The sequence below is a fragment of the Esox lucius genome, chromosome 2 (assembly GCF_011004845.1).
Source record: "Esox lucius isolate fEsoLuc1 chromosome 2, fEsoLuc1.pri, whole genome shotgun sequence".
Lineage (NCBI taxonomy): Eukaryota > Metazoa > Chordata > Actinopteri > Esociformes > Esocidae > Esox > Esox lucius.
Window position 1 is genome coordinate 32,856,002 of NC_047570.1, and position 26,499 is coordinate 32,882,500.

Sequence of the window (26,499 nt, forward strand, 5' to 3'; positions counted from 1 at the left end):
TCAGAAGAATTAGATTTCACTATTGAATCCAACTATTCCCCTGACAGAATGTCAAACATTATAACTTGACTGGACTTCTGAGATGGACCATGTATGGAATGAGTAGTAAGATACGAAACATCAAATTAAACAACCTTAATACTTATTTTTTTAAATAAATTTCAGATCCACCAGGTGTCAGTGTTGTAATTATTAAGAGAAATTCATGAGGCGAGGCAAAAAGAGGCGAAACTTTTTAATAATATTTTACATGAATTTATGTTATTTATACATACATTAGAGATATTGGCTGTTAATGGGGCCACAGCAGGAATTTGAAGGTCATATAGATTGTGGAAAATATCAACATCAACTTGCTTGGAATTGATCAATTGGAAATCAAAAAATGAGCGGTTATACAAATCAACTGCACAACATAGAATTTACAGTCACACAGTCTTGTGTAGTTTCAAGTCTCTAGGTGGCGTCTGGGTTTCATTGGATCTCATCCACACTCATAACTCTTGCCATGCACAAAGGATTGTAATGAGAAAATATATAAATGTAATTAAATACACAACAAATAGTTTGGTTTCTCTTTGTGGTTTTCTAAATGTACGGTAGGGTTCCAAGAATCATTCGAAACCTGGTCTCATAACTGCACAGACACCCAAATCATACGAGAAGAAATGTACAGTGAACAGACAACGTGGTATTTACTTAAAGATATCTACTAAGAGAGACAATGAACATTCTGATACACTGTCACCATGCATTACCCTTTTGTCTGTCATCTCAGGCAAACTGAGCCTTCAGTCTAATTAGCTCAAGGTTGAAAGTTCATTGGTTATTGTGAAATAAGTGCTAAAATAGTTTTCAGTGTCGTTAGAGCATTAGTTCCCCAATCCTCATGCTGGTGACCCAAAGGGGATATGCCTGTTGTTATATCTGCCTAGGCATTCGCACAATTCAATAGCCTAATCAAGGACTAGACATCAAGGCTTATTTTTGTGTTAGGATTAGAGCATTTGTGTAAAAGTGGATCACAAAGATCCAAAAGTTAGAAGGGAGAGCATTTCATCCATTAGATGCCTAAGGGGTTTTCTGTATTTATTATTAGTGTGGTCCATATCAGTACTAATGAGGCCCATTTAAAGTGCTTCACATCAAAATACATTGTGGAATGTTTCATATGGACAGAACACATCAACAACTGAATTAAATACATTAAATAAATACATGTAAAAACACATACATAATGTGGTAAAAAAAAAACACACAAAATAACTCTAAATTATGGGGTTAGTGTTACATATGAAATATCACAATATACAACTCATTGCACATCTCCACATAATTATATATACGTATATATATATATTTTCTTTTCAGGATATCTAAAGAGCAATCGATTATGATTCAAAAGGACTTGCCAAGTCCATATCAAGAGCTCTTCACAACTTGATAACTGCCTAGAAATAGAAAACATACAATGAACAGTAGTTTAGTGTGGGGTGTACCTTCTAGCTCAAGAGTTCTTTTCAACGGAAGATGCAGTTCTCTTAACCTCCACGTCCCAATTCTTCTGTGCTAAATCAACAGAGCTAGCGTTTGTGGCTCCTGTATGTAGTGTGTACATGGTGAGTCCTTGGATGACCGGTGAGAGAGGCCCAAGGTGAAGACGTCGCGGACACACTGTGACTACTTGTGCCCGGTGTCCCTTTTTTTTGGTTGCAGTGAGCTGTACCAGGGTTGGATGAGGTTCTCGTGGTTCTCAGGGGGGCAGTAAAGGGGGTTTGAAAGCACAAGCTCCAGTACAGTGACGAGGGGTGAGCATCTTGCAAGAGAAATGGTGCAGCGCGTCGTGAGCTTCTAGGGAGAAAGGGGATTGGTCACTTTAAACATTGCTGAACAGCGGGCAAATCGACGTGCACTTGTTTTACTGACGTGCACACAATTCTCACTTGTCACGGCGTCATATGCCTACTTCCAGTTCATGGTAGATTATATAATCTCCTATGACATGTGTTTTGAATCAGCATATGCTAACCCTAAACCTGATGAGGGCACACATGCTATAGTGAAGAAAGAAAGTAGCACTTGCATGGGGACGGTTGGACCAAAAATTCGACAAATACTACGAATATTGAAAATAAAACTGAATGAGACAGTATTTGTCCTGACCTAGCTAGCTAATGACGTCATTCAAAATGCAGCTAATTCAGAATAGGCAGCTACGGAGGCTCACGAATTCTGCACACCCTTTCCCACTTTTCTTCTTTAAAATTGAATCTAAAAGTGATTTAATTTGATTTATTTTCTATAGATGTACCCAACTTACTGCACATTTTCAAAGTGAAAAAGTCGTTTTAGAATATGTAATGGAAAGAAATTCAAGTGTTTTATTGCCACACTCTGTGCAATTGTCTTGCTGAAAAATATACATTTTGCTGTCTGAGGCAGTATTTCCACAAACTTTTTTTTGTTTCACATTTTCTTTTGACTGTGACAGAAGTCCCCTCCAAAATAAGCATACACACCTCAATACTGCCACAACAACACTTGGACAATACAGAGGATTTCACTGAAAACGTCCATTTCAGCCAAATTATATTTGATGTGTCGTCTGGTTGGTTGCAAACATTATTTTGAATGGATTGTCTAACACAGTATTTTTGTTTCCCCACAGTCCTTCAGGACAGTAAAGAAAAACAAATGCAATGTAATTAATCCTTTCGTATTGTCTTGTGTCAGCATCATGTTAGGAGTATATTTGTCAGCAACATAGATTTGGTGCCATATGACAGGAGCAAACCCAGGTGAAAGGGTGAAGAAAAACCATCAAGGGTTGTATGAAAACCTACAAAGCTGAGACACATTTTTCTCTTCAGCGGGACAATTTCACCATTTGTAATGCCAAAATGACACCAGAATGGGTCTGTACTGTTTGAAAAGATTGTGCTAGGCTTTGCGAGGCCAAAGGAATTTTGATTAAAATAATGATATGTGTATTGGCTGCTAAAGGTGCTTCCACCAAGCATTAACTGTGGGGTGTGTGAAAACATATTAAGCTGCACGTGGTCTTTGTTTATTTGTAACTAATTTGATAAATTGACTGTAATTTATCCCTTAATTGGAACATGTGAAATGGATTCTTAGGGAGATAGAATAGTTATATATAATCATTTTTAGTATATTTATTTTGAAAGCAGCAAGTGGGAATGCCTTAGAATATTTGGTGTGTAGACTCACTAGCGACTGCACATGTTCAATTTTTGGAACATTTAAATTACCTTTAAGCTTCTGTTGTATTGCATAACGCGCCTTTCTTTCTTGATCCAACTCGCTGCACAAAGTGTCTAAGCAAACAACAAAAATAAATAAGAAAAACGCAATGATGTAGTGACACAGCTGTGGTTTATAAACTCTGAAATGAAGGTCGGTAATTTATGTTTCGTGCCCTCGGGTATTTTGAGTGACCCTTGAGTGTAGCTCACTTGAACTACAGTATGTAGTAACTCGACCTATCCGTGAAAGGCCAACATCAGTTCATGTCGTCCTTGCAACTGTAACTGATACGACTATACGTAATGGCCCGTCTTTTCAATTTTTCAGAGCATGAATTGGATGTAAAATAACCTTTGCAAACCAAACACAGGGACAGACATTTCTCTTTGGTTTAAAATTATTGGACTCAACAATTTCAGGACTTACAGGAAACAACTGTGACTATTTTGAAGCCTATTGGGGAAATCCAATTCGATAATCACCGAATTTATGCAAGTGTCACTTTTCCTTCTTCGTGTGTGGTAGGCCTACACGAAAGCAACAAAGTCAATCTGACTGACCTTCTACATCCATGTTTTCATACATCACTGGTATCAATACCAGTCGTTTCATTCAATAACTGACGGGACGTAATGCATTATTGAATTCATGAAAACTCTCTGGCCAGTTAGTATATTACCATTAACTCTCGTGGAGACTCACCTCGGACAATCTGAAGCTGTTGGACCATCTCTTCCCTGTAGGACAGTTCCCTCTTCATTTGATCCTGAAAATTATCTGCATAGTGAGCAAGCAGAAAGCTACCGTTAACACAGCTGCGTGAGTCCAAATAATGGAATTAAAGCCTAATGGATTCTCAACAGTATGGCATATGATATGCTTACTTTTAAATAAACATTAAGTGATTGAGAAACATGCGCTCCTCACGCTTCCAAGCTAAACAAATATTTTACTTCATTTTCAGCACCATGCCGCTGTCCGCAGATGCAGTCTGTGTCTCTGGGTAGGCTCAAACCACTCCAGTGTCATGAAGCTGTTCACTAATGTTTGTTTTAAAATGTTTTCTTCACTGTAGCCAATTGAATATGTTTCCTGTAGGCCTACGTCTCTTTGTATTGGCACTTACAAAACAGACCAAAAACCATTTTTTATTTTAACTCTTTGTTACAACTTTATTCATGTACTTGAGGAGAGTTACGCATGTTTCCACCCTTGGTTGTTTTCAGCAGAAAAGGATAAAGATACCAATAGCCTACCTTTCAAACTTTGAAATTCGCGTTCCAACTTTTTTCTGAGCTCCACTTGTTCTACAAGTTGTTTCTGAAGTTCCTCTGCAAGACCAAAACGTAATAAAAATTATAGTTTTACAAATACAATAAGAATAACAGTAAATTCCCAAATGGCGCTCTCAGCTGCCCTTAAACCTATAGGCCTATCTTATTTATCTTATAGCCTATTCAATATTAAAGCGTTTGATTTTAATTACAGACCTTAATATGCCTAGCATAATAGACCATAGGCCTACTAATTTATGTGTAAAAACCACAATACATGTCTTCCTTGGTTTATTTCCCAAGGATTATATGATATTAGAAGACCTATTGCTGGAACACTAACAGTCGTTCAGCCCCACTGTTTCCCCAAGCATGCTATTGCTAAATAATTAGCTCCATCGCCTTGGGGTTAGAGGCTGGAGAGCTGCAGAGTAATAGCTGGGCTCGTTAAAATATTAATAGTCTAAAAACGATTTCGTGTTACAATAATGAGTACAATTAGAGAAGGTTAATGAATGGAAAACAATTCAAATGCGATAGCGTAAACTGTAGGCCCACAATTATATTGTTTTATTTTTTGCATGTGGCATCATATTATTACAGACAATCCATTACAAGCATAATTTCGTTAGTGTGGTAGAACATATGAAAACTCTGTAATATACACAACATATTAGATTGGTTATTGAACACGTCTATGTAGGCTATCATAGCCAACTTGTCGGACAAGAATAATTGAACAAGTATTTAGTTTCATTAAAATATGAGTATATCTTGCTTAGGACTAAATTGTGAAAGTAGATGTAGCCTACAATAGATCCCTGTTCACGACGTTTTGTTGTGTTAAAAAATATTTATAATAAATAGTTATGTTTAGTCGTTTAATCTATACGAAATATAAAACATGCAAAAGGAACAGACCGGCCAATAGTGTTTTAACAGATTTCCACCTTGCATTTTTTTAATGTAAGATTGAACGATGAGAGGCTATACTGGAAATGAAAAACAATTTCGTTTCATAGCTACTATAGTCTTCTGTACAATGCTTATAATAATTAAAAGTCGGGGAAATTGTTACCTTTAGCCATGTTTTCGATGTCTTTTTGGGGGATTCTACTGACATCATGCTGACGTAACGTCCCATCACCTGGAAGATACATTTTAAACCATAAAATGTGTCCTTTAATCCGTTTAATCCAGACGGTTTCGTGCACCAAAAAACGTAATTTGCAGAAAAACGATTGTTTAACAATTTCAATTTACGCCAAACGCGCATACACACACACACACACACACCGCGAGACTCACAAAGTGGACTTTCCTTCCCTTGGTTCGGATACACTCTCTGTGGAACATTGTCTGTTGTGGGAGAACGTGGCTTATGTTGGTCGGAAACATGGAGGCCACCTGACAAACGAAAAGATGTATCATTAACGAAATGAGTATTTGCATACAGAAAATATCCCACGCATGTGTGCCTGTGCAAGATAATAGACCTACCTTTCGATTGCATTGGGCCGCTATGTTTTAATCCAAACGTAGATAGACTGCTTAAAGGCATGTGTCTGTCCTTTTCACGTGTGTACACCTGCAAAATTAACCATCGCCATTATAGTGGATACAACCGCAATTATCTGTAATTCTCTTAATTTCCCAAGCAATTCTTTTCTGCAGATATACCCACGCATACAATTCATAATTATAGGGAAATAATTTATGGCCATCTATATTCTAAATTGCAGCTTGACTGAAATTTGGATGAGGCAGGGGCCCGCCCGACCTTTACTGAAAACACTACACCGAGCGCAGTAAACACTCCTAACAGAAACACTGTAATTATCAAGAACAAAAGACAAGACACAGATAGGCACTCCACACTCGTATTAAAATACTCCATTTGCAACCTCTTTAGTATTTGGGCGATGGGCTTTTTTCTGAATGTCATTGCCAAAATGTAGGCCTACTTAACAACCGATAATTTCCATATTTGTTCATTGTACTAGGCAGCACCCTCAACCTGTCAATAATCCCTGAACAGACTAAGCCTTCTGTTATGGAAGGGATCAGTTAAAAAACAATGCGAATTGACAATATGTGTGTTTTGTTTTTTCATTATAACAAAATATTTAAATAATTCGCCAGAAACTCTGTGGAGTTTACATTTCTTAGGCCTACTAATCTCACACTGTTACAAACTGGCAACCATATCAATAGATTGCATAGGTCTATTAACATTAGCTAACACAATGTCGCATAAATACATATCCCCTCACACATCACCAATTTTCTTATGACAACCAAACAAACGTCTTCGTGAAATTATATCTAAATTATTTGCGCATGAAAGTGATGGCACCAAATCAGCATGTAGCAAGACTTCATATGGAGCTTGGCATACTCACTTCGTAAACAGGTGTATCATTGCGGTCTGACCCCTGGTCTCCCTGTCTCTCGTCATCAGAAGACCCAGTGTTGGGATTTTCCGGGGAAGGTCTTGGACTTGTCCCCAGCTCTTGACTATCTTCAGGCCCGGAATGGGCTTGGTTCAAGGGCATGGGACTCTGACGGTCCTCCACTGACAGTTGGACTGATTCTTCATCCTCTTGTGCCCTGTTTGACTCCACGTCAACGTCTGGGTCGTCCGCGCTATCTACATCCGGGGACATAGATCTATAGCTAGAACTTTCACTTATGAAATCTGGGGATAGGTAACCAGAGCGTACGCCGTTGTACGTGTCCCTGTTGCCGTACAGCTTTGCAATGCTCTCAGCGTCTTTCACCACTGGTCTGAACGCAGAGATGTAACTTATCTTACGTGGAGTTGTGGGGGGTCCTTCCATCGACCGGGTCTCGTCGCCGGATTTATCGTCGTCGTTCCGGGTGGACTGTGAGCTGGAGCAGCGCTCGCTGTCGAGGAAACCATCCTTGGGTGTGGTTACGCACCTGTCACTTTGATCCGATAACTCGAGCTCATTCTGCCGGACACTTAAGAGTTCTGACTGCGGTTTGGGCGGTGACTGTTGATACGGTGGCATCGGTAGGCCGCTTGCTGTAGGCCAAAACATGGGGAAAGAGGGATAGATACTGTCCTTTGCGCCTGGCCAAAAGACACCCGATACGTTGGTTTTATTTGGCTCTCCAACTCCGTCATCCTTCTTTTGACACAGTCCAAACGCAGGGAACCCATAAGGGTGGGGGAAAAGGGGCGGTGGGATCTTCTGAAGCATCCCAAAGCTCTTGCTGGGCACGGGGATCACCGGGTAGTTCCGGACACCATTTGCCAGACTGATGTTACCTCGGTCTTCGTCACAGCGCAACGTTTTATGGGGTACATCAGGAGAACTTCTTTGGGTTGGGTTACTGGAGGAATGTGACTTCAAAGGAGAAGACATGGGTGACCCGGTCATAGGTAGCGTCCTCTTACGACTCCCCCCATTGAACATCGCTTTGACATCCTCCCATGCGTGGGCCACATCATCTGCTGAGTTTTTGTCTGTTAGTTTGAGATGACGCCTCCACGAATTAAAGTTTGCTGCGTCTGGTTGTGTATACTTCGACTCAGGAGTGCGATGTGAGTGGAATATGAATTTATTCGGGGAAAAATACATGTTGCAATATGTGCATTTAATACACTTGGCCCTTGAGCTATTATACCTTGCCGGTATGAAGCTACCTCTGCTTCCCCATGCGCATTCATGAGAGACGTCAAATGCGAAATTTTCGGGTAACTTGGGCGGATTGTGAGCACCGAGGAAAGATTTGCATAGCCTCTCCGCCTCGCGCTTGGTGATCATACCGCAGCGCCTCGAGGAGATTGGCATCGCGCCAGCGCGCCTCAGTATCTCGAGCTGGACCGGCGTGCACTGGACGCAGGTGATTCCAAGGGCAACGCGTCGGTTATGGATTTCGTTGTAACTGTAGTTCTTTAGCAATGTGTTGGATATCTGAGCCAAGCAAAGTCTTTCCTGGCCATCTATGACCAAAGAGACGATGTGCACTCCATACAACGCGGTCTCACTGACTTGGTTAGGCTTCAGGGAGCTGGGACTGGAGAAGGGCTGGACGTCCTGCTTAGAGCTGGGGGAAGAGCTGGAATCTAGTCCCGCTGGTATTTGATTGGGTATCGACTCCATTCCTGGAAGTCTGTATAAAGAAATAAATAATTTTGAGGTTTTTGAAGATAAAAGTACAGGCCTAACATTTTCGTTGACACTGTTCCAAATGTAGACCAAGTTCAATGGGCCTACATAGTTTGAAGTTCCTCACAAATCGACAAAGCAATGGAAATTACAATACATTCTAACCTACCATTAAGCACAGTCAAAGTATAATCACTCTCAAAAAAAATGTGTTATCATAGACAATCATATTATTCTATGTATAATAATACAAATTATGAACGAATAGTGTTACTAATTGAACATCAGCAAAAAAAATACATTTAAACCCAGACAATTTTTCGTTTTGGTGACCCAGTTCTAAAAACATAATTATTAATATCAGCTAAATGAATACAAAAATATCTATTAAAAATATTTTTCATACAAAGTTTTCCCCAATAATGTTGAATACAGGCCTATCCACATTAATAGTCTCTAAACAATCTAAATAGTATTTTAAAAATATTTTCTGTTGACATCTATTGGATATTATTTTTCTAGGCCTATGCCAACATAGGCTACCCATGACCAGTTAATTGTCTATGTGCTCGTCCTTTTCCTGAAGTCTTTAAATCGGCTCAGGGGCGAGGGTGATTACTTAAGAACGACTTAAGATCCTTATACGCAAAAGAGCAGAAGGAAAATACACTGAGCTGCTTCAATGCGCTTATCAAAGAGGAAAAGAACAGATAAGCTGCTTTCTTGGTAATTACACGGGTTCAATTGTACGTCTTTGATCTGTTAATAAAAGACTAGCCCTATATATAATTAAAACATCGCATGAGTGTCTTCCTAGATTAGTACAATGGCTTTAAAGGCCTATAATAACATCTAAATTCGACTTTTGCAAAATGCAAATATTTATTTAACAATCTCAAATGCTTCAGATCGTTTTTGTTTGAGCAAAGGCAGACATTTGCCGATTTCTCGCTAGTAAACAGTTCCCACAGAAAGATATATTCTTGAAATGTTAAATTAATTGCAAAATAAATTAAAGGGAATATTCAATAATTACAATCGAAAACTTGGGAGAACATTCATTTTAAATTGTAATAACACAATTACACAAAAAAGCATTCTTACCTTTCTCGCAGGAAAAGAACACAATACTCCTAGGCTTACGAAAGAACTGATCATATAAAAGTTAAACAAATCAACCAACACAATCAGAGGTCTATTCCGAGATAAAAGAGACTGTTGCCAAGATGCAGACTAGCACTAATCACCCCCTCTCTCGCTCTGTCTCTCTCTCTCTTTCGCTCTCAGTACTGTAAACTGACTTCCATCCTCTTCGAATCTCTCGGGCTGAATGTCGCACTAGATAGTGACCACATGGCAGTCCTTGAGCCTTCGCCACTCCTCAACCCACGCTTCTCACTGAAGAAGTGACCGCTAAACTAATGGCTAGGCACACCCACTTAGCGTTACAGCGTTCCTTCCTTCTCTTTAACTATTTGTCTCCGAGACTATGAAGGAATAACAGACGGTAGACCAGGCTATTACTTGGCCCATTTAAACCAAACTCGCTGGATCCTTTATATAAGTGAAAAAAATTGATAGACCTATTGATCTAATGATACATCCTGAAGCTAGCTAGTTAGCTAGTTTGATAATAGATTTCACGGATAAACATAATAGATAGGCTATGCATTAACATGGTGTACCAAGTTGGAAGGCACATATTAGTGACGCATACATTCACACAATTAATGACGACAAGATTTGTAATAACAGTTTTTATACCAAATTCCAATACTATTTACTGTTCCTCGGTATTAACAAACGAGCAAATTAAGGACTGGACTGAATATGAAATCGAAGGCAACAGAATGACTGAGTGTATCATTTATCAAGTTACATGACCATCTGTTTGGCTTCTCGTGGACACGCAAATCAATTTCTGCCCTTCTGGTAAAAACGCAATGAATTTTAAGGCTTGCGCCTTGCATGCTTTTGTTCGAATGTCAAACAATTCGACACGATTTAAATCACATACCGTGCATTCTTTTCAGATTTTGCATTCAAAATAGACTGCATCTTAGATGAGCAGATAACACGCCTCGGGCTAAACTGTCATTTGCACCCCTCCATCTCTCTCTCTCTCTCTGTCAACCACCCACGGTCCAAACAGTCTGTAAATGAAGCAAATTTGTTGAGCACACAGGACACGGTGAGAGCAGATTGCGTCTACAAACACAGTGATATATTAGAGCAATAGGCTGAGGTAAGTAATGGAACCCAATACTGTAAGACCATATTAACTATTCATAACCTGATCAATGCCCCTCGCTTAACCCCTGTAAGCCTAATGCTGAGGTATCAATACCTTGCCCGGGTATAAATTCCCATCTTAAAGTTCAACACTTCCTTTTAGTTTAACATTTAACTATATGCATTTAAATTATTTGGACTAACCTCAAGTTTAACAACATTTTGGCACAGTCTGCATACAGGATGTTCATCCTTTGTTTGAGTAGAAAAAAGTGAAAGTTGTTTTACATTTAATCCTTATTATGATTTTGAAGGATTTAAGTAAAATTACCAATTGTTTTTTTATTAGCATACACATATAGCCTGAGTAGCAGACTATATGCCCAACATGGTCGTAAATTGACATTTGATTAAACTGTAATTAATCAAACTGTCCGAACCAAAATGTGAACAATTACCACAATCAAATAGGAGTTAATAACGTCCATAAACGCCCCCAAGCCAACTATTGCTAAGCAGACCCCATTAAAGTAAAGCATATGCCGTATGCCCTGAAAACATAGCATAGGTTACACATCATATGTTGATAATGTAGAACTTGACATTAAAGGATACTGAATCTGCCTATGTTAAGCTACCTAAAGCCTCTATTTAACGCCGGATATTTTGCAATTGACAGAATGTAGACAAATGTCTCTTAAAATAGATGTCTCGCCCTTATAAAATGTTTATCACAAGAAATTAGATTATCAGTCTAAATATTTAGGAGGGAAACATTTTAAATTAATTTGCAAGTCACACATTTGCTCGACTGCGTCATCATAGGCTTCTTCAAATACTATCAATCATTGTTAGGCCAACTCTAATGAATATTAAAATTACTTCGAAAGTTGGACTTGGTCTGCCCTGCAATACACACGCAGTAGGCTACAGATAGCGAGAAGCACGGTCAGCTTAGCTCCCTGCAATATTGATGGAAAAGGAAACCTAAACCCAACCAGGCTCCTTCGTGTCTTCTTTCACAATCAAAAGGCTTTCCTCCAGCCCAACAATAATTACAATTTTATACTGTAATTATTCCTCTCTTTTTAATTATTTAGACCACCGACTGAATGAGCCATTGTCACGGCTTATTCTGGAGAAACGTGAGCTCACGTGGCTCACGACACTCTCATTAAAGGCGGGAGTTCAGCGCAGGTAGGCCTATATAGGCTACTGCGGGAGCGCGACGCTTTTAATTAGACATTTCAGCGGTAATTTTAGAAGAGCGGTTTATTAGGCTACCGCTGGATACACATCAAAGAGGTCTTTTTCTAAGAGTAAATTACCTGAGCCTAATTTATATGCATGCAATTGTTTAAACAAAACTGCGTTAAAATATTAATGCGTTCTTGGTTTAAATCATTAGAATTCCAAACTCTCTGGAGCTAAACGTAATAGAATATTTAAGACGTGGGTAGATTGGATATTGACAGTGACGGTCTTCATTGTATCAATTCAATTACTTGAACTTAGACTATGGTAGGCCACAGGCCTATAGCCTACTACAATTTAGTTGCATTACCGTAAATTACAATGTTAAGTGCAGATGATGATGCTTTATAAGATGCAGCCTTTTTATAGGCTTGTGGTACATTACATTTGGACTACTTTTTTGCTTATTGAGTAATTTGCCCCAGATGAAGTCGAATCTTGCATTACGTCAGAACAAGGAAATCGGAGACAGTGACAACCTCTAAAACATTACTTAAACTAAAAAAAAGCCCTAATAATGACATGTCATCCATACGTAGAGCAGCGAAGCAGGCTAGGCTACTATTTGTAATCAATCACACTGTCCAAATGAGCTAACAACTGATAATCAGAAGAGAGCAGTGGGGTGGAGGGGCTAGCCCAATATATAGGCTATGAATTAAGACGTTAGTGAGAAGCATCTCTCCTCCAGCTCTACACGTTGTGGTTCAGAGCATTCCAATAACCAACTGCAGTTGAGATATTGTCAAAGGCTGTTGCGGCTTCAGCTGGTGTTTAACGCATGAACAGAAAAGGAGCTATGTTGGTTTGATAATTATGGCAAATACAACACTAATTAATACGAATAAACTGTGATGCCGTTAAAGTGATGAAGGTTTGAATAGACCTACACTGATTTAGAGGTTGTTGTTGAACAATGTATTGAGGCCCAAGGTCTGCCCGTCCTAAAATGTTGAACTTGTGCTATAGGCTACGCTTCACACGACACGTCTGAAATCTTTTTATTTTGACCAAGATAATTTGTGTAATTTTTATTTAGACTTTCTAACAGTTAAACCAATAAAATAAAAACAGGTATGATCGTTCTCCTAGACTATTTGGCGAATGCAAACGACATTGGTTCCAGAAGTTTTGGCTGTTAATTGTCATTATTATGTTTTCTGACAGATATGTGTAGCCTATGTTAAGCATAAGTCGAATCCACGTAAAAACATACAATATATGCTATATTAAACATTTCATGTAAAGTTAGGCAGTCATTCAGTTTAAAACCTTTCATGGCCTTAAAGAAAGTTTCAAGTGGACAAAATTGTCACATAAATCAAATGTGCCTAATTCAGGGGAAGTTTAATAACAGAACCGATTGAGAGCGAATGTTTTATAATTAACAGTTGTATCAGCACCCTATAAAACCGTGACCCCTCCAAATTCCATTTTAGAGGCGAATCAATCCGCTTCTTACATATTGATCTCCCCTGTGGTCGGATACACTTAAATGGGCTCCCGGCATCCTTTTTGTTTCGAGTGAAAAGAGCATTTCGATTACACTTTTTATTGGGAAAAGATTGCTCCAAGAGGAACGCTTTGGCTCGAAAATTAAACGGTGACATTTTAATTACTGGACATTGATAAAGGGATCCGGGTAATGGCGGACTTGGCTACAGCGCCGACGCCCATTGTCTGACCTGATGTGCTAATCAACTTGGACTGCTCTGTAAAAAGGTCACCAGGCGATACAATACGGGCGCGTGCCTCACTGGCAAATGGGAGTATGAGGGGCCCGGGATTGCGTTAAATGGAGATGCATCTCGAAACAAAACATGGTCAATATCCCAATGGGAATGTTGAAAAACGAGATTGAGCAAACAACATTCATCAGACAATAGGTCACATTTAACATAGCAATACATCATTCTTTACTGTTTCTATTTGGTACAAAATTTGCTAGGTATGAAATATTTCTAAGACTTGCTTTCACTTTCCATATAAGCTTAGACAAATATAGAATGTTTACCAAATAGATAAAATATGCACCTACATGTAGGTAAAGTACATTTAAATCCACCTCTGCAAAAATGTTGATTTTCTAGAAAAATCTTATTTTATTTTTTTTCATCAGATGGCAATAACAATGACTGGTATTCATGTATAATTGTGTTAAGATCTGGAACTTACATTTCTGGTTAAATACACATTGCAGAATAACACATTATTAAAAATGAAATATATAAATACTTTCCCTATTCCATAAAAGTGTCTTTTAAATATGATAACACTCCAACTCACATACTATAAAATGCTCCTTTCTTTGAACTGCAAAATAAATATGATCATACTTAATGACAGTACAACACTGGCACCATTTTATAGAGCTGATGACAGACTGACCTGCCCTGCTTCCTCTGAATGATGCACAGACAGCGTTTGAGTGGCTACAGTTTTCCCTTTAAGATAGAAGGGATCACTTCCCCTATGTGACCAAAGGACAGTGCTCCTGTTTCAATTCTACACCATTAGTTTGTGTTTTAAAAACGTTTACAGCTATGAATCCACCTATGAGCATCACATAGGGAGGATACCCCTGTTGTAACCATCAGTGTTGGCACCTCCCTGAACAAACGACATCACAGATAAGACACACTTAATCCCATCAAGGTTTTGAAATACATTTGAAACACTGTCATAACCTAAGACTTACCAGAAACTGCAGTGGAACAGCATTACAAAGAAGGAAAGCTTGGCTTAGGGTGGTTCACGTGGGCACTGCCTTCGGTTCACATGCACTGCCGCAGTAGCAGCCTAAAGGCACTGGTGAGTTCAGCAATCGCATATTGCTCAAGGAAAGTGTCTAAAATGCAGTGGCTTTCGGAAAGTATTCAGACCCCTTTACTTATAGACTAAAGTTATAATTGATTAAAACAAACTTTCCGATCAATCTACACACAATACCCCGTAATGGCATAACAAAAACAGGTTTTTTGAAATATAATTCAAAGTTATTGACCCCCCCACCCCCCCGGAAATATCTCATGTACATGAGTGCATTTGGCAGCGATCGCACCCTTGAGTCTGCTTTGCACACCTGGATTTGGGCAATTCCTCCCCTTTTCCTAGTATATCCTCTCAAGCTCTGTAAGATTGGATGGTAAGTTTTGGTCAGCTCTGAACTTCAGTACTCCCAATAGATGGTCAAATGAGCTTTGGCTGTGCCACACAATGACATTCACAGACTTGTTCCAAAGCCACTTCAGTGTGGTCTTGTGGAAAGATTAATCGTTGCCCCTGTATGAGGTTCTGCAGGCTCTGGATCCCGTTTTGTTTCAGGGTCCTCTCCTTTACTTATGATTGGCTTTCGTCTAGCCAATCGAAAGTTTCAAGTTTTATTTATCAAATGCACAGAACAACACAGCGCCGTCCTGCACAACAAAATTCTTATGACGTGGCACTCAGAATTAAGAAGAGTATATAACAAAAAATATAGCTAGGTAGAAAAATAATAACAAAGCAACAATATACATAACACTGTACACTAGCAGTAGTTTAAAAAAAGAGTACTGTAAACTAGCAGCAATCTGGGTGGTATTATTGATATAGTAGCAATCTGGGTGGTATCATTGATATAGCAGCAATCTGGGTGGTATTAGCAGAACATTGCCTCCACCGACTTGCCTTCTTCCCATAGTGCATCCTGGTGCCATGTGTTCTCCAGGTAAGCGATGCACACGCACTCGACCATCCTCGTGATGTAAAAAGAAAAACATGATTCATCAGAAAAGGCCACCTTCTTCCATTGCTCCGTGGTCCAGTTCGTGGCAAGTACGGAAGTAATATACACAAAAATGTAAACTAGCATACGTTTTGAAAGAGTAGGATGGGGAGTATGAACAGTATGGTGGAAGTATTGAGTATTATAGATACATATGAATGTAATATGCTTATGAATGGAACATGCAAAGGAATATTCTAATGCCCAATAAAAGTACCTGAAAGGCCATCAGACCATCTGGAATGACATCACCACCCTCTGAAGGGACTTGTGGTCTGTAGCGGAGCAGCTATCGTACCAGGCAGTAATGCAGCCTGAGAGGATGCTTTCAATGGTGCACCTGTAGAAGTTGGTGAGAGTTTTTGCAGACGTGTCTGGTCAGGTAGTCATTTTTTAGCCGTTTTCACTGCCGCGTGCGCTTGTCTGGACTAAGTGAGGTCATCTTTGATGAACACACAGAGGAACTTGAATTCAGAGACTTTCTCTACTTCAGCTCCACTGATGTGTATGGGGGCATGCCCCCCCCGTCGCTGCTTCCTGAAGCCCACGATCATCTCTTTAGTCTTACAGACGTTGAGACAGAGGTTGTTGTTCTGGCACTGTGTGCCAGGTTCCTTACCTCCTCTCTGTAAGCGGTTTCATCGTTGTCTTTTTCCAGGCAGGAGAGGGCAGTGTGTGATGTCAGGGCGGTGGCATGCGAATTGAAAGGGGTCCAAGGTGTCAGGAAAGGTGGAGCAGATGTGAGTTCTGACCAGCAGCTTGAAGCACTTCATGATGGTGGAGGTCAGTGCTACAGGGCGGTAGTCGTTCAGGCAGGTGATGGAAGGTTTCTTCGGTACAGGGATAATGGTGGTCTGCTTGAAGCAGGAGGGGACTACAGACAGAGACAGAGGGAGGTTGAATATGGTGGTCAAAACCTCCGCTAGTTGGTCAGCACACCCCCTGAGGACGCGGCCTGGAATGCCATCTGGCCCTGGTGACTTTAGAGGGTTTACTTTTTTTTTTTTAAACTCAACTCACGTCAGCGACAGACTGTAGGGCAGATTGATGAAATGCTGCATAGATGGATATCCTTCTAGCATATTCTCCCATATCTGCAGAGAGACTCTAACACTCTGTTAGTGGACACTGGGTTCTTGGTCACCTTCCTGACAAAGGCCCCTCTTACCCCGTTAATTTGTCTGGATGGCCAGCTCTAGGAATAATCTTGGTGATTCCGAACTTCTTCTGTTTCACAATGATTTCTACTGTGCTCCTGATAACTTTCAATGCTTTTGCCATTTTTCATAACCTTCCCCAGAAGGTTAATTGGACTAACTTCGCTTTTGCTCTGACATTCATTGTTAAATGTGTGACCTCATACAGACAGGCGTGTGCCTTTCTTAATCATGCCCAATCAATTAGATTTTCCACAGGTGGACTCTAAACAACTTCTAGAGACGTCAAGGATAATCAAAGGACACAAGCTGCATCTCAGGTCAGTTTGGAGGGTCATGGAAAACTGACTCAACAGCTATGTATGTGAGATATTTCAGTTTTACATTTTCTATACATTTGTAAAGATTTAAAAAAAAAAAGTTTTTGCTTTGTCATTATCATGCTGATGGCAATTTCTTTTTGTAATAATATTTAAATAAAATATTTAAATACATAAATGTACTAAACAAGCTATCTGATTACAGCAACAGAATCCCCTGTGGCGGTTGGTTAGTGATCCACTGTGTTCATTGACATTCAGTTGTTAATTTTGTCAATTTGGTTGTTTTTAATAAATTGTTTATTTGTATTTTTGTAGCATTTATGTTGTTCTGTGTACAGTCTTGAGTTCCTTTGCCCATGTCATCATTGAAAATAATCGGTTCTCAGTTGACTAAATCTGGTCAAATAAAAGATTGCACTTCCATAATTAGCAAGAGTTAGCTTGACGAAACGTTTCATTGTGTTTTCAATTCTGTATCATTCATTTGAAGCGTTATAACAAAATTCTAAATGGTGTGAAATGTATCAGTGGATCTTAAGAGTTAAGGGACATGTCAATTTTCATCACTTCAGATCAAATCGGTTGAGTTGTGTGACCTTTCAAGGAAAGGCATTTTCTTTCGTTTAATATAGTGCCCCATCCGGCAAAAACCTGCAAAGGCCTCTATGATCTGGATATTTTTTTTACCCCCCCCCACACCTACAGTGTAATACTGAGAGATCTTTGAAGGGCAGAATATGTACAGATATCTAACAAAAAACAATAACATCCAGAATGTTATTATCAACGGTATTCACTTTAATCCATTTCAAATCTCATCGCAGTCTCAAGTCTCATTCATCAATTTATCCAGTTCAAGAACCAATTCAACTCATAAGGCATCCAATTTGCTACTGCTAGTTTTCAGCATAGTTTTCATGGTCACAGTTGATTGGGTACATCTTATATTTTAAACACTCATGGTTATGGCAACAAAAAAGAACATTGGGCAATCTGTCACTGGAACGGAAAGACAACAGTGAATAACAAAAGAAAACAGTAGACCTGTTTGGTTTGTATTTCTTTTTAGGTCACATTATTGCACTCTCTTCACCTTGATCAAATTCATGAATGGTGAGTACACGTCACATTGAACAACACGTTTAGCCATTTCAACACACATGCTAGTACTAGGTATTTACAGGTCACTTCCATCGCATAACATCAAAGCCTGATAACTCTCTGAAAGGTTGTCGCTTCACTGGCTCAAATTTCTATTAAATTACAGACCTGGTAGTTCAAACTGGTTGAAACCTTAAATGCAGTAGTATATGAGACCGTATACCAAGAGTATGAAAAACATAACTTCTTACTGTACTTAATGCATTCTTAATGCGTAACCAATTTATAATGGCAAAGGTTTGTGCAATTTTGGCAACAGACCACAGATAAAGGCTGTATACAGGCACACCATGATTCATTGGTGTGTCATGAGAACATCTCATAACGGTGGTATATTGGATAGATATACAGTACAGGCCAGAAGTTTGGACACACCTTCTCATTCAATGCGTTTCCTTTATTTTCATGACTATTTACATTGTAGATTCTCACTGAAGGCATCAAAACTATGAATGAACACGTGTAGAATTATGTACTTAACAAAAAAGTGTGAAATAACTGAAAACATGTCTTATATTCTAGTTTATTCAAAGTAGCCACCCTTTGCTCTGATTACTGCTTTGCACACTCTTGGCATTCTCTTGATGAGCTTCAAGAGGTAGTCACCTGAAACGGTTTTCAAACAGTCTTGAAGGAGTTCCCAGAGATGCTTAGCACTTGTTGGCCCTTTTGCCTTCCCTCTGTGGTCCAGCTCACCCCAAACCATCTCGATTGGGTTCAGGTCCGGTGACTGTGAAGGCCAGGTCATCTGGCGCAGCACTCCATCACTCTCCTTCTTGGTCAAATAGCCCTTACACAGCCTGGAGGTGTGTTTGGGGTCATTGTCCTGTTGAAAAATAAAGGATGGTCCAACTAAACGCAAACTGGATGGGATGGCATGTCGCTGCAGGATGCTGTGGTAGCCATGCTGGTTCAGTATGCCTTCAATTTTGAATAAATCCCCAAGTGTCACCAGCAAAGCACCCCCACACCATCACACCTCCTCCTCAATGCTTCATGGTGGGAACCAGGCATGTAGAATCCATCCGTTCACCTTTTCTGCATTGCACAAAGACACGGCGGTTGGAACCAAAGATCACAAATTTGGACTCATCAGACCAAAGCACAGATTTCCACTGGTCTAATGTCCATTCCTTGTGTTTCTTGGCCCAAACAAATCTCTTCTGCTTGTTGCCTCTCCTTAGCAGTGGTATCCTAGCAGCTACTTGACCATGAAGGCCTGATTCGCGCAGTCTCGTCTTAACAGTTGTTCTAGAGATGTGTCTGCTGCTAGAACTCTGTGTGGCATTCAGCTGGTCTCTAATCTGAGCTGCTGTTAACCTGCGATTTCTGTTGCTGGTGACTCGGATGAACTTATCCTCAGCAGCAGAGGTGACTCTTGGTCTTCCTTTCCTGGGGCGGTCCTCATGTGAGCCAGTTTCGTTGTAGCGCTTGATGGTTTTTGCGACTGCACTTGGGGACACATTCAAAGTTTTAGCAATTTTCGGACTGACTGACCTTCATTTGTTAAAGTAATGATGGCCACCCGTTTCTCTTTACTTAGCTAACAGTTGTCCAATAGGGCTATTGGCTGTGTATCAACCTGACTTCTGCACAACACAACTGATGGTCCCAACCCCATTAATAAGGAAAAAAAATCCACTAATTAACCCTGACAAGGCACACCTGTGAAGTGAAAACCATTTCCGGTGACAACCTCATGAAGCTCATTGAGAGAACACCAAGGGTTTGCAGCGCTATCAAAAAAGCTAAGGGTGGCTACTTTGAGGAATCTAAAATATAAGACATGTTTTCAGTTATTTCACACTTTTTTGTTAAGAACATAATTCCATATGTGTTCATTCATAGTTTTGATGCCTTCAGTGAGAATCTACAATGTAAATAGTCATGAAAATAAAGAAAACGCATTGAATGAGAAGGTGGGTCCAAACTTCTGGGCGATACTGTGTGTATATATATATATATATATATCTCTCTGTGCCTCGTGCGTTATTGTTCTAAAGTTGTCTTGTGAAACACACAAAACTGATCTAGGTTTTTCATTTGAACTATTCATGTAAAAATGCAATACTGCCTCCATCATGACATGAAAGACAACACAGAAAATCCAAAAAAACGAAAACAAAAAAAAACGTATTGTTCAGGAGTATAATTGAGGAATTAAATGAGTATGAATACACAAGTGGTGGGTAAGTGAGATCTTAAGAAGTGTTCTGCTAAAAATGGAATGGACTTCTTAAAATACTTGAAGTTTGTCATGATGTTGCATCATGTACAGGTTTAGAACAATGGCTGAGTGGTTGAAAAGTTTGTCATGATGTTGCATCATGTACAGGTTTAGAACAAAGGCCGAGTGGTTGAAAAGTTGACAAAATGTGGACAGGTATAAGTGTGGATCCTCGGCAGTACAAAAGCGACTGAAGCCCATCGCCCTACATCAAATTGTGTCACTCACACACAACCCTGGTATCTTAACTGATGCATCCCTCAACCTAATCCACAAAATGACAGAGCATCTGCAATTCAAAGATAAAATTATAGTTCTTAATTTGAGGATTTAATAGTGTTAAAATTCTCAGCCATTGCTAACTTTACTTTGCATCGTGGCCGGCTACGAACAGTAGCTGAGTCGGGAGGCAAATGCAAACATTAGCGATAAAACTGCTGTTTCATAAAAAACTCTGAATTCTCAAACCTAGACATTTTTGGTGGAAGTGTTCGGCTTTGGGTGTGCCAGACTAATAAGGGAGATGGATGTGTTGCGTTATCATTTCAGCTAGCAACTGGACATATTAACAACAAGCTAGGTGCAGTGCCAATTGTATGTTCAAGAAATACTGCCTGGTGAAGCACCAATACTAAGCTACAGTATACGTGAACTGGAACAACCACGTTTTCTTCACAAAACAGGCAACTTTATTGACCGATTTATTGTTCATGGCCTTGGCCCATTGCAAAACTCCTAAGTAGGTCCGTGTGAGGTGAATATCACAGCACCCCTCACCGAGCCGTTCTGCTCCTTGTCACATTGGCATTCCCCTGCCAAAAAAAACCGCCTGAGCGTTCCTAGAGGGCGACCTGACAAGGCAGCCCTGTTCCACATCCTACTCTTCAACCCTAAAACGATACAGAGCAAATTTTAAATAGGCCTTGACCAGAAATGCTACTCTGGGCCGGAACGACAGAGAGGCTTAAGCCAACAGAGCCAACTACAGGCTTGGGGAATTTTATCAGGCACACTGTAGCCACACAGCCTTCGATCTAACCTACCAGCAGCTTACAAGATAGGTCCGTGCAGGTGGACCCATGCACGGTCTGACATAAGACGATAACTGAGGCCACTATAAGTTGATGAGGTAAAGTTTTTTTTTTTATCTCTGAGAAAAAGAAGAAAAAAAATAGGCACGCACATTGGTAAATGCAGTATACACCGGCACATTGACAATCACTAGAAAGCTGCCAAAAGTGTAACAGGTTAGATGAGCTTCATCCTGCAAAATAAATAAATAAATCACACTTATTTGTTATTGGAAATCCATTTTGGTTTTAAAATCGTGTCTCATAACTGATGACTTACTCACACTCTGTTTCTGAAGTCTTATTCAGGGTAGACTAGTTTAGAATTGAGTATCACTAAATTCTAAATTCATTCAGGAAGTTGTGAGAGCCAGGTTTTAATCGTTGGACAGGGTCACCAAGAACTATATCATCAAGCCATCAACTGTTAGTCAGAGTGCTCAGGGTCCAGGTAAGAAAGTTCTACTTGTCCAGGTAAGTTCAGTCCAAAGTTCAGTTGTAAATAAGAATAAAGCATTGCATCCTCTTGGCTTACTCAATGTGGACATGCAGGTGTCCTCTTGAACGTCACAGACCTCAATGCATTTTAGAAGTGGTGATGCTGACATCTGATGTCCACTCCCAGGGTTAACGAACGGTCAAAGAGTCCAGAGAGACTGTGGCATAAACGATACCCATGACCCTTGACCCAATGCCAGGTCACATACGTCGTTGGGCTCTTCTCTCCTCCAGGCAACGACACACCCACATGGAGACCACTTCTGTGTTGCCGTCGTTGTAGAGCAGGATGAAGGCATGTTCCTGCAAGTTGAGGAAGCAAGGAAATGGAGGGGGAGAATTAGTGTTTAAGGTACAGTGGACGGACATTGGATGCATCATTTAATGCTCAGAATGTGTTTCACCCCTGTAGAAAAACAAAAAAACAATAAAAATAACTGCAACGAATACATGTAGCATTCACATTTGAACTATTCTATATAGGATTTTGACACGGGGTTCAAACCCTATATGGCAGAGGAAAAAAGTATGTGTTCATGAGTGGTTGTATGTAGTCAACAGTCACTAAAGGAACAATGTATGTAGCCATCGGTTGGTAGAGGAATATTGTATTTAGCCATCAGTCGGGTTAATTAACTGCTCCACCAGTCACTAGGTTTACCATAACCACAAATGCTTAAACTATCCAAACACAGAAGGAATATAATCCCGCCCATAATCTTTCAGCGAGTACGTGAAGAGAAATGTTGCTGAAGATCTCTTGGCTTGCGTGGGATATCGAGCAACATCAGTTCCGGTGCTTGGGACAAGTCACAACATTGTAGGTGTTAGGATCCTCGAGTTTCAAAAGGGGAAGGGAGATTTTGCCCACAGACTTTGTCAATATTTTCAAATAGAGATGTGGGGAGCTCTAAGTTTCAGTTATGACCTTCTCTCAACACATCGGGAACCAGAACTTAACAGAGCATCGGGCCAACAACTCAAGACTTCAGTAATGGATTAACCAATGTTCATTTTTCAAAGCTAAGACATCACGGCGGATCTATGTCGCATACAGCAAAATATCCGTGACAAACACACACACCACAGATAAGACCTCATCTGGAGAGCCGTGTATCGGCGATGACCTCCGCTGCTTCATACTGGGGTGAAAGGTGAAAGTGGAGGGGGTTGTCACTGAGACAGGCCAACGGTGACTGACCGTGGAATTCATTTGGTGCGTTGAGTTGGGGAGGGGGGACAATTAGATAAACAACAAGCAAAGCCACCGCTCTTTAAATGGACTTGTCACCGCTGGTTTCCCTGACACATGGTCTTCACTAACAGGCACTAACAAAGCCACAAATTGTTAATAGGAGTCCAATCTGCCCAGATGGAGGGGATGCAGAGCCCAGGGACCTTCTGTGGCGGACAAGGACCCAATAACAAATAAATAGAGGAGAGGTTAAAGAGGATGGGAACAAGGACTTGGTCACTTTCAGGTGTTGCGCAATGTAACGTAATGTTCATATTAATACTTTGGACACTGATGTTTAAAAAGACACTGCACACAAAGTACATACTCAGGATCATTTAGCTGCTTTTAAGTAACAAAAATTCAAGCCTGTAAGTAATTGTCAGTCCAGTCTGATATGGTCTATTCCACTCTGATCCACACCGGGAGTTGCAAAGAAAAGCCATATCTCTGACTGGCCAATAAAAAGAAAAGCTTACGATGGGCAAAAGGACACAGACAGAGGATGATTGGAAAAAAAGTGTTATGGACAGACTAATCTAAGTTTGAGGTGTTCGGATCACGAAGAAGAACATTCGTCAGATGCAGACCAAATGAAAAGATGCTGGGGGAGTACTTGACTCCATCTGTCAAGCATAGTGGAGCCAACGTGATGGTCTGGGGGTGCTTTGGTTGAGGTAAAGTGTGAGATTTGTACAGGGTAAAAGGGATCTACAAGAAGGAAGGCTATCACTCCATTTTGCAACATCATGCCATACCCTTTGGATGGTGCTTGATTGGAGCCAATTTCCTCCTACAACAAATGGAGGATTCTGATGAAAGTTTTTTGTTTGTATATTTTACTTTGCTTGCTAATGACAACATTGCCACCTGTCAAAGGTCAATTACATAATGGTAACTCACTACTGTTTAACATCATTAGCCCCCGTTCCACTTCTGGAAATCAGTATGACTGCGGCATCTGTAGAATGTTAATGACCATGGCAACAACGCTACTGATTGACAGAGTGCAATCCATGAATTCCACCAGATCCAGGCAAGTCTGAGGAAGTCTATACCACTCAGATTCACACCAGTCAGATGGAGTCTATTCCACTCAGATCCACACCAGTCAGATGGAGTCTATTCCACTCAGATCCACACCAGTCAAATGGAGTCTATTCCACTCAGATCCACGCCAGTCAGGTGGTGTCTATTCCACACAGATCCACACCAGTCAGATGGAGTCTATTCCACTCAGATCCACACCAGTCAGATGGAGTCTATTCCACACAGATCCACACCAGTCAGATGAAGTCTATTCCACTCAGATCCACACCAGTCAGATGAAGTCTATTCCACTCAGATCCACACCAGTCAGATGGAGTATATTCCACTCAGATCCACACCAATCAGATGGAGTCTATTCCACTCAGATCCACACCAGTCAGATTAAGTCTATTCCACTCAGATCCACACCAGTCAGACGGAGTCTATTCCACTCAGATCCACACCAGTCAGATTAAGTCTATTCCACACAGATCCAAGCCTGCCAGCTGGAGTCCATTCCACCCAGATCTACACCAGTCAGATGGAGTCTATTCCACTCAGATCCACGCCAGTCAGATGGAGTCTATTCCACTCAGATCCACACCAGTCAGATGGAGTCTATTCCACTCAGATCCACACCAGTCAGATGGAGTCTATTCCACCCAGATCTGGGCCAGACAGATGGAGTCTATTCCACTCAGATCCACTCCAGACAAGGCTGCTCTAGGCCAGGGTGCGGTGAATCTAAAGGACTAGGGCAACCCCATCAATCCTGGTGTCCTTCTAATAGGCAGCCCAAGCTAAGACAGACTGAGGTTAATTACTCTCATATCAGTACGTGGGGATGTGTGTTTGTATGTGTGTATGTGTGTGTGTGTGTGTGTGTGTGCGCACGCGTGTGTAAGACAGGGAAAGTGGGCTGGAGTAGATGCCCCCGGACGCTCCAGTGTTCTGGGTACCCATCTCATCAATCACCGCTGTGTCTCTATGGGGAGAGCGGGACGGCTAGATGAAGGGTCGGAGGAAGTACAAAGAAACAGAGAGAGGGGGGGCCCAGAGAGATGTCTTTAATATCCAGCCCTGCTCTCACTCCACCTCTGCACTCCACTCTGACCCGTACAGGCTGGCCATGTCCGCTGGAATCCCAGACGTAGGCTTGACGTCTGCCTCTCAGTGCCTCACAGACAAACGCACGGCCGCACCTGCACACACAAGCGCGCGCGGTTCAAAGACAGACACAGCAAAAACCGTCGGCAAAAATCGGACGTAGTATTTTTCAGTGATCGCAAGTTGAAATAGAGAAATGGTCATGGTGAAATGAAAACGCACGCAGTGAGTTTTTTTTTTTAAGGCGCACAAAACTCCCACAATGAGTGGAGACTACATCCCTGTCATCCTAACTGGAATGCCACACCCACACTCCGGGCACGCTATAGCGCGGTATCGCCATTCATTAAAACAAGCCGATAAACCAAGAGGACAGTATTAAGGGAGCATGGCGGCCGGATCCTCTTTAGGTCATTTTAGGTGTTACGGCACACCTTTCCAGGCAGCGAGCCGGGGAACAGAGGGAGATAACTCATTTAAAACAACCATTATATTAATCACAGTCAGCGAATCAGAGTGGGATAATCACCTGAATGGGCCGCTCAAATAAAACCACCACATGTCCCTGGGGAAATTCTACCTTACTCTTTAATTGTTTGGAGTTCTTTGATAGGCCTTTTAATCGAAGATTAATTTATGCAATTTTAAATAACTTCTACATATGATTAATAAGCTCTGAAAATTAAACAGAGTCGAAAGCAATTATAGCAAGTGGCTGGTCATCACCTCATTAGACGGCGTTGCAGGAAGGCAACACGGCG

At 40.7% G+C, this 26,499-nt stretch overlaps 2 protein-coding genes across 6 annotated transcripts in view; both read right to left on the reverse strand.

The window, feature by feature from the left end:
* Positions 1-260: 260 nt before the first annotated feature.
* On the reverse strand, positions 261-10,007 carry skor1a (SKI family transcriptional corepressor 1a). Of its 5 annotated transcripts, XM_020053056.2 has the most exons (10): positions 9,785-10,007; positions 7,357-8,684; positions 6,944-7,191; positions 6,042-6,129; positions 5,850-5,948; positions 5,620-5,688; positions 4,524-4,598; positions 3,970-4,044; positions 3,273-3,338; positions 261-1,851 (listed from the first exon to the last, which is right to left on the reverse strand). In XM_020053056.2, the coding sequence occupies exons 2-10, from the start codon at positions 8,672-8,674 to the stop codon at positions 1,754-1,756; spliced, it is 2,136 nt and encodes a 711-aa protein (XP_019908615.1). In that variant the 5' UTR covers positions 8,675-8,684; positions 9,785-10,007; the 3' UTR covers positions 261-1,753. The 5 variants fall into 5 exon arrangements, with proteins under 5 accessions (XP_019908615.1, XP_019908610.1, XP_010873536.1 ...); XM_020053051.2 differs by having other exon boundaries at positions 261-1,848; positions 6,944-8,684; XM_010875234.3 differs by having other exon boundaries at positions 6,944-8,684.
* A 10,469-nt stretch (positions 10,008-20,476) lies between these two features.
* map2k5 (mitogen-activated protein kinase kinase 5) overlaps positions 20,477-26,499 on the reverse strand; it is a 62,765-nt gene continuing 56,742 nt past the window's right edge. The window contains exon 22 of the mRNA XM_029124793.2: positions 20,477-22,671. Coding sequence (XP_028980626.2) covers positions 22,570-22,671 — 102 coding nt within the window. The 3' untranslated portion in view covers positions 20,477-22,569. The remainder of the gene's footprint in view (positions 22,672-26,499) is intronic.

Bases quoted from the DNA above. Each gene is read 5' to 3' on its own strand.
- skor1a (XM_010875234.3), bottom strand. From the start codon at position 8,674: ATGGAGTCGATACCCAATCAAATACCAGCGGGACTAGATTCCAGCTCT. The intron at 4,599-5,619 runs GTAACAATTTCC...TTGGTCTTGCAG, and splicing joins CATCGAAAACATGGCTAAAG to AGGAACTTCAGAAACAACTT. The intron at 4,045-4,523 runs GTAGGCTATTGG...CTCACTATGCAG, and splicing joins CGAATTTCAAAGTTTGAAAG to ATAATTTTCAGGATCAAATG.